The 15,042-nt window shown below is 42.8% G+C and overlaps 1 protein-coding gene across 1 annotated transcript in view; it reads left to right on the top strand.

Annotated features, from left to right (window-relative positions):
• The first annotated feature begins 11,111 nt into the window (after positions 1-11,111).
• Vps4b (vacuolar protein sorting 4 homolog B) overlaps positions 11,112-15,042 on the top strand; it is a 29,259-nt gene continuing 25,328 nt past the window's right edge. The window contains exon 1 of the mRNA XM_048443868.3: positions 11,112-11,380. Coding sequence (XP_048299825.1) covers positions 11,354-11,380 — 27 coding nt within the window. The 5' untranslated portion in view covers positions 11,112-11,353. The remainder of the gene's footprint in view (positions 11,381-15,042) is intronic.

The raw sequence follows: 15,042 nt of genomic DNA, 5'->3' as shown, positions 1-15,042 counted from the left end.
TCTGTGTAATTGTGTGTATGCCTATGAATATGTTACATGTGTATGTACAGGATCATGGAACCATAGGTATAGAGACCAGAAATCAATATCAGGTGCCTTTCTCTATTGATTTCCTTATTTATTTATTTACTTATTTATTGAGTCTCTCACTGAACATGAAACTTATTTCAACATGAGTAGCTGACCAGTAAACTTAAGGGACCCTCCTGTATTTGCATCCTCGGTGCACAGAACCACACCTAGATTTTTATGTCAGTGTTAGGGATCTAGATTTAAGTTCACGGTTTATTGGCCAAGCCATCACCCTTTCACAAAACTTGCCACAGCATTTTTCTTTGGGCTACCACCTACTGTCATCTACAGGTTGAGGGTGGGTTGCGTGGGGTACCCTTTGATGCTCTAGTTTGTGTAAGCTGTAGCAATATCCAAGAGTACCAGGAGCAGAAATGAAATTTTCCTATGAAAAACACAGTCCTTTTACAGCTTCAAAAACTGCCATTGGCCAGGAATTATCCTTGGGAATAGTTTGCTTGGCACCAGATAGCTTATTTTCCCAGGATGACCTTAGGATATAATTTGGTAATGAGATCATTTGGCAACTCGGGCTCTAATACAGTGAAATTAAATAATTGAATTGGCAGTGGCTTTTAACTTACTCTTAGTTCTGCAATAGGGACTTTGGCCAAGATTATGAATAAATGTTTGGGCCTTTAAAACTTCTATTTTGTAATTATAATTTGAATAATATGCAAAAAAAAGCTCTGTAGCACTGAGTGCCTTTATATGGACAAGTAAATTCCTTCACTGTACCCAGTTTCTGCAGCACCGTTCAGGCCCAGATTATCTGTGCTCTTTGAATCCATGCATGTCTCACTTCGTTTTAACTCCCAAAGCACACATTGTGTTTCTTGGTCATTTGAGGACACAAAGGCTGATTTCTGCTTCATTTTTCCAACTGAATACAGATTTTCAGAAAGAAAGGGTCATGTTATATTTCTCTTTTGAATCTACTTGACACCAGTCTCAAGTGCAGCATACCCATCAGAATCTCCGTCAGCACTGGTTGGCTAACGAGTTGAAAAATGGCATTGGTTCAGACATAACTGTGTCACCATGTGTAATGTCTGTTCTTGGAGTTCTTTCCACACTGAGCATTCTCCCTTGCTGGAATGTTTGCTTATATGTCAAATGGGTGTGATTGCTGTGCCTTCCACTGGGACCCACAGTGGAAGGAAAAAACTGACTCCTATAGTAGCCGTAGCATGTACATACTTACATACCACACACACATGCACAAAAATACATAAATATGTGCACACACATACATGCAAGCATGTATGCATGTACACACAAATAAAATAAATTTAAAAGAATTCCATATCACATGTTTTAATCTAAAATTCAGCCTCCTTCCACCTAGTGCAGGAACAGGAGTATGAAATGTCTACCTTAAAATACTCGGAAACATCAGCTCAAACAGTTCTTAGGTTTGTCAGTTTCTACTTTTTCATTTAATCATTTGAACCTATCTTGAAACCTATCTCTTTTCTAGGATTTTATTTTGATTTTTCATCATATGTATCTATGTGCAAGTATGTACCGCAAGCGCAGATGCCTGTGGAAGCCAAGAGAAGAAACTGGATCCCTTGGGGCTAGAGTTAACTGGTAGCTTTAAGCTACTTGACATGGGTCCAGGGAACTTAGATCTTCAGCAAGAACACGACTCATCTGCCCAGCCATCTTTCTGGTCCCCCAAATCTATCTTCACATATCACACACAGAAACTGACCAGCCATGCAGCATAGCATTTCCCGACTACTCCCTGTGACACTTCACTCAAGCGGACCTTCTCCATGGGGAATCGCTGCTCCGTCTTCATGTCCTCTGTCTGGAGTACCGTCTTCACTTAAAACTCACCCAAGGGCTGATTAACCAATGTTCAGCTAGTGACTGACTCACGAAGCTTCTCCATGTGTTCTACAAACAACTACAGCCAGTTTGTGCTTTTTCATGGGAAAAATTAAATCATTTAAAAATATTTATAGTTAAGGATTGCTCAGTGGTTAAAAGTGCATTGCTCTTACAGAAGACCCAAGTTAAGCTCCCAGTGCCAAGGTCAGGTGACTTATAACCACCTGTAACTGCAGCACTCGGTGATTCACTCCCTTCTGGCCTCCACAGGCAACTGTGTTGGGGGAAGCTGCTTGTTTGTCCTGGCTGCCCAGAACCTAAATAATCACACAAAACTGTATTAATTAAATCACTGCTTGACCCATTAGTTCTAGCGTCTTATTGGTTAACTCCTACATCTTAATTTAACTCATTTCAATTAATCTGCTAATCCATTATTCTATTAAGCCACAAGGCTGTGGCTTACGGGGTAAAATTCCCAGTGTCTGTCTCTGACAGCTCCATGGTGTCTCTCTGACTCCACCTTTCTTTCTCCCCGCATTATTCAGACCAGTCCTCCCCAACTACCTAAGTTCTGCCCCATCAAAAGGCCAAGGCAGTTTCTTTTTTATTATTATTTATTTTTTTATTAAAAATTTCCACCTCCTTTCCTCCTCCCACTTCCCTCCCCTCCCCTCCCCCCAGCCCCCCTCCTCCTCCTTCTCCAGGCCAAAGAGCAGTCAGGGTTCCCTACCCTATGGGAAGTCCAAGGTCCTCCCTGCTCCTCCCAGGTCCAGGAAGGTAAGCATCCAAACAGGCAAGGCTCCCACAAAGCCTGTCCATGCAGTAGAATCAAAGCCCAGCGCCATTATCCTTGGCTTCTCAGTCAGCCTCCACCGTCACCCACATTCAGAGATTCCAGTTTGATCACATGCTCCATCAGTCCCAGTTCAGCTGGCCTTGGTGATCTCCCGTTAGATCTGTCCCACCATCTCAGTGGGTGAACGCACCCCTCGCGGTCCTGACTTCCTTGCTCATGTTCTCCCTCCTTCTGCTCCTCATTAGGACCTTGGGAGCTCAGTCCAGTGCTCCAGTGTGGGTCTCTGTCTTTATCTCCATCCATCACCAGATAAAGGTTCTATGGTAATATGCAAGATATTCATCAGTGTGACTATGGGACAAGTCAAGGCAGTTTCTTTATTCATTAATGGCAATCACAGCACACAGAGGGGACTCCCATATCACAACTGCACTCATGTGCGCATTCCCACATGCATAAACCTCATGAAGTTGACATTTAAAATTGGTCATCAGATCCTGTTTTAAAAAAAGTTGATAGTATCAAGAACTGATATGGGTTGACATATGTTCATGGACTTTGAAAAGCAAAAGCAAATGGAAGATGGCAGCGACGCCGAGGTTTGGACACAGATTTGCGTGACGTGGGTACAGATGACGTAAAGGAGGGGAAGTGCACTGTTTCCAGAAAGAAAAGCACGCTGTGACAAAGTCAGGCTGGAGTCTCCTCTGGTGTGGTGCATGATTGCTGCTCTTACACTGCGCTCGCTTTGTGTCTGTTAAACTTTGTCAGGTTGACTTGATTTAAAAATCAAATGGAAATATGAACCACTAACATGGACTGTATTTCCTAGGAAAATGTTCTCTCAACTCAGAGAACAGTCTGCCAAATTATGTTGCTCATGTCGATAGTCACTAGCTTCATGATGACATCGTCACTATTTGGGAGGTCATGCTATTCAGTGCCTGGTCATCCTGTGACTGAACCTAGGTTCCGCCTCTGGAACTCTTCATTAAGAAGTACATGAAGGATGGTTTTGAACTAAAATCGATTCCACCCCAGTACTACTCTCTCCTAGTTTCTTTCCTGTTGCTGTGATAAAATATCTAATGAAGCAACTTAAGGGAGAAAGGGTTTATTCTAACTAAAAGTTCAAAATACGGCCCATCATGGCAGCAGTGAAGGCAGCAGGAGCTTGAAGCAGCTGGTCACTGTTGTTCACACTCAGGAAAAAGAAACCAATGAATACTTGTTCTCAGCTCACTTTCTCCTTTTAACTGTTCATGCTCTGAGCATAAGAAATGGTGCCTCCCAGAGTGGGCAGGTCTCTCCACCTCAGTTAACTTAATAAGACAACCCCCTACAGACACACGTGAGGCTATCTCCCAGGTGACTGATTTTACATCTGTTTGAGGTGACAGCTGAGATCAACCATCACATGCCCTCAGCCCACATATCTGTGTTAAGATGGTGACAATGATCACAAAGGCCTCTCTTTTCCTAGTAAAAAGACAGCTGGAAAAGTCACTCTGAAGTTGTGCTTAACAGAAAAATAAAGCTATTATGTCCTTTATCATCAGGATTGTAGTCCCTGGTAAGGTGCACACGTGTCTGTACACAACTGCCACCCATACTCCTGTGAACAACCCTAATAAACCTCCATAGGCATCTCTCAAGAGTGCACGCGCTCTCTCAATACAGAAAAGTAGAAAGGAGACTAATTTGGAGAAGGAAGTAGAAGTGAACATGATAAAAATTACACTACATACATATATGAAAATATCATAGTGAAATTCCTTATTACTTTAATTAATATATGCTAATTTAAAACGCTTTTAAAAACAAAAAACAAAACCTCTGTGAAGGTTGGAGAGGTTGCTCTATCAGTTAAGAATGTTTCCTGCTTTTCCCAAGGACCCAAGTTCAGATCCTAGCATCAAGTGGTTCACAATGACCTGTAACTCTAGCTCCAGGGATCCAATGCCCTTTTCTGCCCACCATGGATACCTGCACACACAAACAGAAAATTGGAGAAGATGTAATTGAACAAGGGGGCCATGCTCCAGCCCCAGCAGCTTTGGCCACACGGTCCTGGCTTTAGAGTCAAAGAAAGAAGAAAAGAGATATAGAATCTCTCTGTGTGACTAAGGAAAGCTGCAGAAGCCAGGCATGTGTCAGGGGTGTCCCTGAATGGAAGCCTCGAGAGCTCATTGCATGAAGCTGTGAAGTTGAAGCCTGGATTGCCTTGGAGATCCCAAAATGTTGGAAATGCCAGATCTGTGGGTTACCTGATAAGAAATGCTGCTAAGAAGGAATAGATCCAGTCCAAGAGGGAGAAGTGTTGCAGTCAAAGCAACTGAAAGAAGTTGGAAAGCTGAAGAACATTTTTATATCAGACATGGGAAGGAGAGCTTGGAGCTTGCCCAGCTGGTGTTTGGTATTGCTTTGGTCCCGTATTTTCTTACTGTGCCCCCTTTCCTCCATTTATGAATGGTAACAGATATCCTGTGTCATTATGTTGGAAGTATGCGATCTTCTTTTCTTATTTTCATTTTATAGGGGGTTACAGGACCCAGGTTCAATTCCCAGCACCTACATCTTGACTCAGTTATCTGTAACTTTCGTTCTGGGAGATTGGATGCCCTCTTCTGACCTCCACAGGCATCAGGCAAGCATGAAGTACACAGAAATACAAAACACCCAAACACATAAATAAAACAAAAATTTAAAAAGAAGTAAAACAAGTACCCTAAGTTGAAAGGGCTTGGTTTACACAATACTTTAGTATATTCAGAAAGGTGTGCCTCTCTGAGTGGGCCAGCAGGTTTCTAGCCTGAGAATGCCCATGAGTCACCAGTCACAGGACCAGCCCTGCCAGCACTTGGCCTGCTTACCAGTTGCATTCCAGGTCATGAGAGAGGTGAAAACTCAACAAGCAGAGACTTGACTTGTGGGTATGCATGGTGGCTGTACAGGGTACAGAGAAGGTCTTATGACTATGCACTTCCTTTAAGTCTTCCATTTAAGAGTGAGATGGAGTCTGTTTATGAAACTGAATTTCATGTAAAACTCTTTGAAAGGCTGAATCCATAAACACTGCACTTAAGCTCTACTGATCTCCTTCATTTCCAAAATTCCTGAAGCCAGAAAGTGGTTTCCTGAAAAGTTTCCCTTGAGGAAGGGAAGCTTCTTTGCTCAATTAACTTTGATTGTGTGAAAACACAATCTGTGGGTGTGTGTTGAGGTAAGGGCAGAGGGAGTTATAAGACCATGTAAGGTTTAGTGCCCACGGGATTAGTCTAGGAAGGTGGGGCTTTGAAGATTTACCCCTAGGAAGGAAGGATACTAGGCCAATGAGGGTAACAGATTGTTTTCTTATTCATGATTCAAAAGCACTCAGCACACATCTAAGGGGAATTCAAGTTCCAAGGTACAGTGAGAATGAAGACATTTCCAAGACTTTATGAGTAAGTAACATTGGAAGAGACACTTGAAGAATGTCTGTGTGTTTATTTAACAGGCTGAATTAATCAAAAGCAATTGAAGAAAATGATCTATTAGCCAAACCCCATGAGGTAAGAAGCTTTGTGGTCCAGGAACACAAACAGGGAGTATCCTGTTGGCTCTATGCCCTCTCTCCTAAAGTGAAGAAGCAAGACAGCTGGTACTTTATCCTATTACCTGCTTTCTCTTGATCCATTCTACAAGAGATACTCAGATCCTTCTTCATAAAGCCAATATCCCACCAGTCTAGAAGGACCAACAATGCTGGGCTTTCCCAAATCCTACTGGCTGCAGGGAAAGCCTAACACACAAAGCCCTAAGCACCCAGAAGCACCTACTGATACATTTCCAGTGTCATTTCCTTCTACTCTTTCTCCAAAGTGCTTCTGCTTCCTGCATGCCAACGTCCCAAAAATGTGTTGGATGGTTTCCATCAATGCATTTATTCTATCTTGATTGCTGTCTGAAATGCCTGGTCTGTGGAAATCAATTTAAGAATTTGATATTCTGTTAAAGTGACACTTCTGTTAGGCATCCCTACCCAAGTAATCAGAAATGAGCAGCCTCTCCAGTGTCGCGGTGCATTCAGTCTCTAGTTACTTGTCACAGTTCTCAGATGAGATTGTCCCGGAAGACAGGTGGCCTGGGTTCACTCTCTAGCACTGCAAACTGTCTTCTTGATCACCCAATTAGCTTCTTTATTTATAAAAATTGGAACTTACTATCTTAATTAGGGTCTTTATCGATGCAACAAATACTGTGACCAAAAAGGAAAGTTGAGGAGGAAAGGGCTTCTTGAGCTTACACTTCCAGATTGCTATTCATCACTGAAGAAAGTCAGGACATAAACTTAAACAGGGCAGGATCCTGGAGGCAGGAGCTGATGCAGAAGCCATGGAGGGGTACTGCTTACTGGTTTGCTTCCCATGGCCTGCTCAGCCTGCTGTCTTATAGAACCCAGGACCACCAGCACAGGAAAGGCACCGCCTAGCATGGATTGGGCCCTCCCTTATTGATCACTAAGTGAGAAAATGTCCTATAGCTGGGTCTCATAGATGCATTTCCTCAACTGAGGCTCCTTCCTCCCTAATGACTCTAGCTTGTGTGAAGCTGACACACAAAACTAACCAGTATACTTACAACATCCCTCACAGAATTCATTAAGATAAAATGTATGTAGAAATATTTTGTAAACTGTTATACATATAAAAACTTCCACTTCCATTTTACTTTTTATTGAATAAAGTTTTTACATATAATATATCCTAATCGAGGTTTCCCATTTCCTAACTCCTCCCAGATCCTTTCCACCTCCCCACTCACCCACCTCCACACTGTACTCTCTGTGTCTGTCTTTCCTCCCTCTCTCTCTTCAGAAAGAAAACCAGCAGAAAAAGAAAGAATGCAAAGAAACACACACACACACACACACACACACACACACACACACCATAAAAGACACAAGATTAGAAACTATAATATATGGGCAAAAGAACAGTTAGAAGAAAAATACCAAACAAAGCAATATGAGACACTCTACAAAAATATCATTGTTTTGTGTTGACATGGAGCCTACCCCTAAGTGTTTTTTTTAAGATTTATTTATTCATTATGTATATAGTATTCTGCCTACATATATCCTATAGGCCAGTAGAGGGCACCAGATCTCATTACAGATGGTTGTGAGACACCATGTGGTTGTTGGGAATTGAACTCAGGAACTCTGGAAGAGCAGTCAGTGCTCTTAACCTCTGAGTGTGGTATTTATATCCAATGAGACTCCATTGGAGAAATCTAATTTTCCCCTTGCAAGTGGGTACCAATTGCAGATAGCTTCTTGGTTAGGGGTGGGATCCCATTTGATTTTAACCCTGTTCATGCTGCCAGTCACTGTGAATTTTCATCTGTTTCAGTCTTCTTGTGTCTGGAAAATCCTCTTTTCTTGGAGTCATCCAACCTCTCTGACTCTTAGAGCCTTTCCTTCTCCTCTTCTGAATAGCTCTTGAGCCCCGAGGGGACGGTGTGATGGAGATATCCCTTTTAAGCTTGAGAGTTCCAATCACTCTCTGCATGCTGTCCTAATTCCCACCTACTTACAGAGTATAAGAGGAAGCTTCTTTGATGATGGGTGAGTGAAGGCTGATCTAAGGGTATACCAGAAGGTCATTGGAGTCATTCTACTGCTGTGTTCCTTTATCAGAACAACAGTATTTGCTTTTCTCCTAAACCCATGAATTATCCTGACTAAAGTTTATAGCAACCCAAGCAGTGTCAAGTTTGGGTTCCATCTCATGGAGGCGTCTGAAATCCAATCAGAGACTGGTTGGTTATTCCCACATTTGTGCTACAATTGCACTAGCATATCTGCAGTCATGTCGACTTTGTAGACTCCAGGGTTTCTAGTTGGGATGATGGTCACCTTTCTCCTCTGGCCGTGTGCAGAGTACCTTTCAGTACTATGAACACTAGTCAGTAGGGATGAAGACTCCATTTACATTTTATATACATAACAGACAGTTTTTACGGTGCTATAATGTAAGGACCAGATAGCAGTAATTCAAAAAGAAAAATGAAATGTTTGCAGAAGATTTGCAAATACAGAGAATTCTAATATGCTTGTCATACAGCTTCCTCTACCAGCATCTGAAATAACCAAGATGTTAATACACAACACATTAGCTGAGTCACACATTTTCTTTCTCACTTTTATCAGTTTAAACTAATGTCCTTTTTCTGCATCAGAACTCAATCAAGAATCTCATGCATTTAGTTGCCACATCTCCAATCTGTGACAGCTTCTCAGATGTTCCCTGTCTTTTGTTATGCCCGGATCTGTGAAGTCCCCCCAAAACCAACAAGGAGACCAAGTCTCGTATGTAAAATCAAAGAGCCTTTATTTTATAGAAATTTACAAACTTGGTCTCTCTGTGTCCAACGTATTGAAATAATTGGAGAGCCCCGAGCTCAGTCAGAGTTAGATTTTTTGTAGTAGTAAAGGAGGAGTTGAGGGGTTTCTGAAGTTCAGGTCCCCTGATTGGCTGACATTTGTCTAAGGGTGTCCTGTCCAGGTGAGTGTGTGCTGACAGGTAATCCTATCTGCAACGGCTGGAATGTTAGGAATTTCCTTCCTTTGGATGATCTGTTCTTGGGTGGTGCCTGGGTAATCTCAGTTTGTGGTCCTTCCTGCACCCAGGTATTGCCTCAGGGTAAACCACTGAGACTCAGGCCTCCGTGTGGCTAGGTTCCACTGTTCCTATTAAGCATAGCATAGCTGAGTCTTTAGTGACCTTGTGTTTTTATAGAGCTTTTTATTTTACAGAAGCAGAAACACCCTGTGAGGACTTTCTCATTTTTTTCACATAATTGACTGGAGTTATGGGTTTGGAAGAATAACATCACAGAGGAAATGTGCCTTCCTCACTGCACATGGAGAGAACATTTTATCAGTGACACACTGGTTGATGTCCAGTGTCTGGAACAGACTGGCTCATGGTGATGATACTCGATACATCTCAACAGGGTTTTCTGTCTAACATTTAGACTACGTAGCAAGAACATAAACAGTGTGTTGATGCCTACTTAGCATTTGTATTTAGTTTCCTAGGTATTTAGGAATTGAAGGGCTGAGGGTACAGTTCACTTACGGAGGGCATGTTAAAGGCAAAGGACTCTTGGATTCAACCTCCATCAGTGCACAAAAGGAAAAATATTTCAGAAGTGGAACTGTTAGGTGTTAGAGTCTGGTCATATTTTCAGGAAAAGTCAAGCTTACTTGACCATCACTGGGAACCAGTAGCTGATTTTAAACAGCTTACTAATTATCAAATGCCTTGCATTCTCAGGTTGGGTTCCTATTGTACTTTATTGGGAAAGGAGAAATGAGAAGCAAGGACTAAATATCAGGGCAGAGGGGTGAGCCTGAATGCTGCAAGTTTGGTGATGCCAAACAGAAACCAAAGAACAAAATTTGCAGTAGAAGGTAATTAATTTGCCTTTGACACAACAAATAAAACCTGGTGGATGGATCTTGGGAAGGACATAGCAAATGCAAGGCTTCAAAATTTTGATTTTAAGTCATCTCTGTCTATGGACACCTTCAGTAAGAGGATGAATGGAGATGGTGTAGCGGGAAGATATGACCTGAGAAAATTTGGTACCTAGAGGAGGGTGAGTAGGAGCCAGTAGAAAATGTAGAGAAGCATTAGAGAACTACAAAAGAGCAACTTCAAGGGTGGTTGATCATGATATTAAAGACAGACAGTCCTTATGATACGAAACGGGTAAATGCAAGAAAAACAACTATGGAGCGATAAACACCTATTCTACTCAGCTCTAAGAAGCCTAGCCACGAACAAAGGAAGAAAATGGTGATTGTGCAGTGGAGTGGACTGAGAAAAGGGAATATTTCATTTCTGCTTCTAATCCTGATATATGCAATGCCACTGAGGCAGTTACCCTCTGAAGCCAATAACTTACTTTGCATATTATAACTGGTATTTTATATACTCGGTCTGCAAGACAGGGTTCAGCAGACTGCTTCATCGCCAGATCTAAAGCGCAGAGGCAGTGGCTGCGCGGAACGTTTTCATATAAATCTTCCAAAGCTTTCCGAAGCAACAGAGCAGATGGGTGCGGTAAAGGGCGACCAGACCCATTACATCCTCACGACGAATAAAAACGTCTAGGGCAATGAACAATTAAAATAAGGTTCACACACTCGTGACTGCATTACCCTGACACTGCAGGCCGCCCCACCCTTCACGAGAACAGAACTCGCCATAAGCGGGCGTTCGCCCTCACTTCCGCCAGGCCTGGCTTGGCATCTTGACCTCCTGTTCTTATCTCGCGCGAGTTCATCTGTGGCGAGATGCATCCTGGGTGACTAGTTAGCGCGCGTGCGGATGACGAAGCGGAAGTGCCGGTCGGGAGGCGGGACCAGAGCCCAAAGGGGCTCGGGATTGCGGAAGTTCTGTGGGGAGGGTCGGGTGGCTGGTGGAGTCCGTCGTAGATTTACGGCTCCAGAGCCGAGGCTGCTGCTCGGGATCTCAGAGCCACCACATCCGGAGGAGTGCGACTGTGACCAGACCGCGACTCGACGGTACCGCTGCCGGTGGTCCTCGGCCCGCCCTCCTCCGCAGGGACCCGCCTCGGAGCTCCACCATGGCGTCCACGAACACCAACCTCCAGGTACCTCGGCCCTCAGTCTCTCTAAAGAGCCGGGCCGGGGGCGGTGCGGGGAGGGTGGGGGCGGGGAGCTAAGAACGGCCGCGCCCCTGTCCCGGGACCAGACAGGCGGGGCCGCGCAGACCCTGCTGCGGAGTAGGGGCGCTTCCCAAACGGGCTGGCCTTGCCATCTTCTGAGCCTCACCGTCTGTTAAGGGGACTCTTGATTTGCTGGTGACATTGGAAAACAAACCAGCAGAGTTGGGCCGAACTGGGCAGATCTCTCCAATCAGGAAGAGCTCCAGTTTCTCTACCAGGAAGAAAGAAAAAGTATAATTTTGGCAAAGCAGTACTCTGGACAGTTTGGAATAGGGTAGTCTTGGTTTCTCATGCTGATAAACAAAACTCTTCCAGGTGTCTGGTGAATATAAATACGAAAATAGCCCAAGAACCTGAGGTTAGAGCTACCCCCATAGATTCATTAAGAATATGTTTTTATGTATGTTCTCCCAGATTGCATTATTTAAAACTAGGGAGTATATTAATCTATATCTTCACTTTCCCGCCTTCACCGTAAAAAGAAAAAAAGTGTTTGTATGTAAATTTTGGATTCCTAAGATAGCTAATGTTAGGAAAAGATTGCTCCTTCGTGGGACGGCATTCATTGACAGGTGTTTGTGGCACTGTCTCTCAACATGGGATTGTCAGTGGGATTGAATATGGCTTGGTATCCAAGACTTCAAGCCCAGTAGATTAGTTATTTGTCAAAGAGTGGAACGAAATACCCTCCAATATCGATCTTTTGGTAATTTGTCCAATAGTTATTTGTTGAGTGTTTGGTATAAGTAGCAATGATAATGTAAACGGAGGATAATTGATTGTGAAGAAATTACACCCAAAGGAGGGCGCTTTAAACAGAGATCAGCACACACAAAGAATGGGTGAAGAGGCTTAACTGGTACTCCTATTTGGAAGTTCAGCCTAAAAGATAATTAAAATGTTTGCTATCTTCAGTAAACTCTAATTGCAACCATGGCTTATTTCTGAGAATTGAGTTCGCTGTTGATGCGTGTGATTATCTTTTCTATTAAGTTTTTGTAAATCTTATTATTTTGTAACCCTATTCAGAAAATGTTGTTTGGATTTAGTTTGGTTGATTTTGGGGTTTAGGGTCTTTTCTTGTTGTTGTTGGTTTTGTCTTTGTTGTTTTGTTTTTCATGAATGTATTTATTGGTAAAGACTTTCTTTTGGATATTAAAGATGATTTCTTTTGTTTGTTTGTTTGGTTGGTTTTTCCAGACAGTTTCTCTGTAGCGTTGGAGCCTGTCCTGGAACTAGGCCCTGTAGACCAAGCTGGCCTCGAACTCACAGAGATCTGCCGACCTCTGCCTCCTGAGTGCTGGGATTAAAGGTGTGTGCCACCACTGCCTGGCAAAAGGTGGTTTCTTTTGTAATACTTAGCATCTTTTTAGCATTTGTACTTTGACTCTGTAACCAGGTGTGTTGTGTTTGAATGGACTGTGGAATGCTAGGTGTTCTTCAGTGACCCAGACTGAAGCTGACAAATATTACAGTATAGGTGTGAGTTACCACAAGAGGAGGCTGCTGAGCTGCAGTTGGTGGTGGGGTAGTTTCAGGCCGACTTTTCTCCACCAGCCTTTTCAGCTTTCTAGGAAGTTCAGATGGAGAACTGCTAAAGGAGCAGCTTTCCCAAGGAACAAAGCAAAACATCTTTGTAGACAGACACTTTCAACGTAATGCAGGATGCAAGAACTAAAGCAAAGAATGGTTCCATAAATACAGTAATAGGATTGGAGGTTAGTGTGCATCCAGGGAGGGTGCAGCTCACTCTCCCAAGGACAAATAAAAAAATGTTTCACGGAGAGGTGGTGTGATCTCAGATAAAGTGAACTAGCTCCGGTCATCTCGGTGTTGGATGTGATCTCACTGAATCTTCAGGACAGCTCTTCAAGCTGAATGCTACTCCAATTTCACAGGATTAGAAACTTGAACTTCTCGATCCTGTGGTGTGCCAAAAGACATGCAGCTAATTAGTGTTGAAGTTAGTTTTGAATCCAGGCCTGTGTGCTTACAAGCATGCAGGGTTTTTTCACTGCAAGATTCTGGTTCTTTGAAGAAGAATGGTGAATGTTTTCCAGGTAGAAACATGATTTTTTAAAAAGTGAAACAAAACAAAAAACCTTGTAGAGAGATGGAGAAAACTCCAAGTAAAAGAACATGGAGTAAAACTCAAAGATGACCGAGTCCTAAATATTTGTTGTCCATTTTGGGGAATTGGTGTGTGTGTGTGTGTGTGTGTGTGTGTGTTCAGAAAGCAACTGATAGAACACAGTATAGTCATTAGAAGCATGTACAGGCAATCATAGGAATCTAGACCAGTTGATTTTGGGGAGTATGCCATACTAGCACTAAAGCCTTGAGAAGCTGGGGTTTTACAGGGAGACAATGGCATAGGGTCTTTTGTATGTATGCCTTGGTTTGGGTTATACCAGCATGGCAGGAACTCAGTGTGCAAGGAAGGAAGAATCAAAACAGGTTGTCACCAGGAGTTTGTATGCTGTATCTTATGTTGGGTCCTCATTCTGATGTACGTGGATGAACAGAGAGACATTTTCATGCTTTTGTTTCAGAATCAAACTTTGATCTGCTTACAGTAACATCTGATTGGTAGCCAGTATGAATGAAAGGAGACCAGTTACAAGACAGAGGTCTGTGTGGTGGAAGGTGGTGACTGACCAAATTAGGATGGTCCCTATTTTAAATGCCCAAGAAAGGCTGGTGCAGAGAAAATTTTAAGAAAGAAAGTAGTTCAGTCTGCGTCTTAAATTAAAAAGTGAGAGAGGAGGAATTGGAGTCTGGGTTTTCTACAAACGTTCTGGGCCGACTATTAGAATGGATATAAGTTGGTTCTGAAGATAAAGACAAGCATGCATGGAGAGAAGAAAAAGAAATTGAGTTCTGAACTAATTTTGAAATGTTTGTTGAGATAGCCAGATGGAAATGCCAAGTGAGCATTTCGTATATACGTGCTTGGGAACTGTACCAGCAATAAGGATCTGGGAGTTTGGCACAAAGGTGGTGGACACAGAGAATCCCATCTTGGAGAATTTACAGAATGAGAAGAATATAGCATATATTCTATAGTGTATCAGAGACACTGGAAATTAATCACAGCGCAGTTAAGTATCTAGTGCTGTAGTGAAGACCAAGAAAGGAGATACTGTTCAGGTATTTGTTACTAGTGCTGTGTCCTATAGAGAGGAAGTTAGATGAGCAAGTGCTTTCACAGTCAAAAGACAGCATTTCAGGAATAGGAGCTAAAGAAACTCAAATGAACTTGGGGCTTTCTCTGGGACTTTGTTGTCGAGGTAAAGAGATGCTAAGGTGGAAGCTAGAGAGAAGTCTAGGATCCCAAGAAAACTGGTGTGTTATAATGGAATATTGTATCTATTGATCTGAGACAGAACTTAAACATGTTTTTCTTCAGGGAAGGGCTGGGCAAAACAGTCCAGTGGTGTGTCACTAATGGAGTAAACATCGAAGGGTGTGATGGAAACGGACTCTTGAGAGTAGAGGAAACTTCAGCCTTTGCAGATGGGGTTGGAACTTCTTTGTCTGGATGCTATTTTCTAGGATGGATACTCCATGATCTACTCAGAAAAAGC

The sequence above is a fragment of the Myodes glareolus genome, chromosome 5 (assembly GCF_982192425.1).
Source record: "Myodes glareolus chromosome 5, mMyoGla1.1, whole genome shotgun sequence".
In the NCBI taxonomy this organism is placed as follows: domain Eukaryota; kingdom Metazoa; phylum Chordata; class Mammalia; order Rodentia; family Cricetidae; genus Myodes; species Myodes glareolus.
This window is presented reverse-complemented; position numbering and strand designations above follow the sequence as displayed.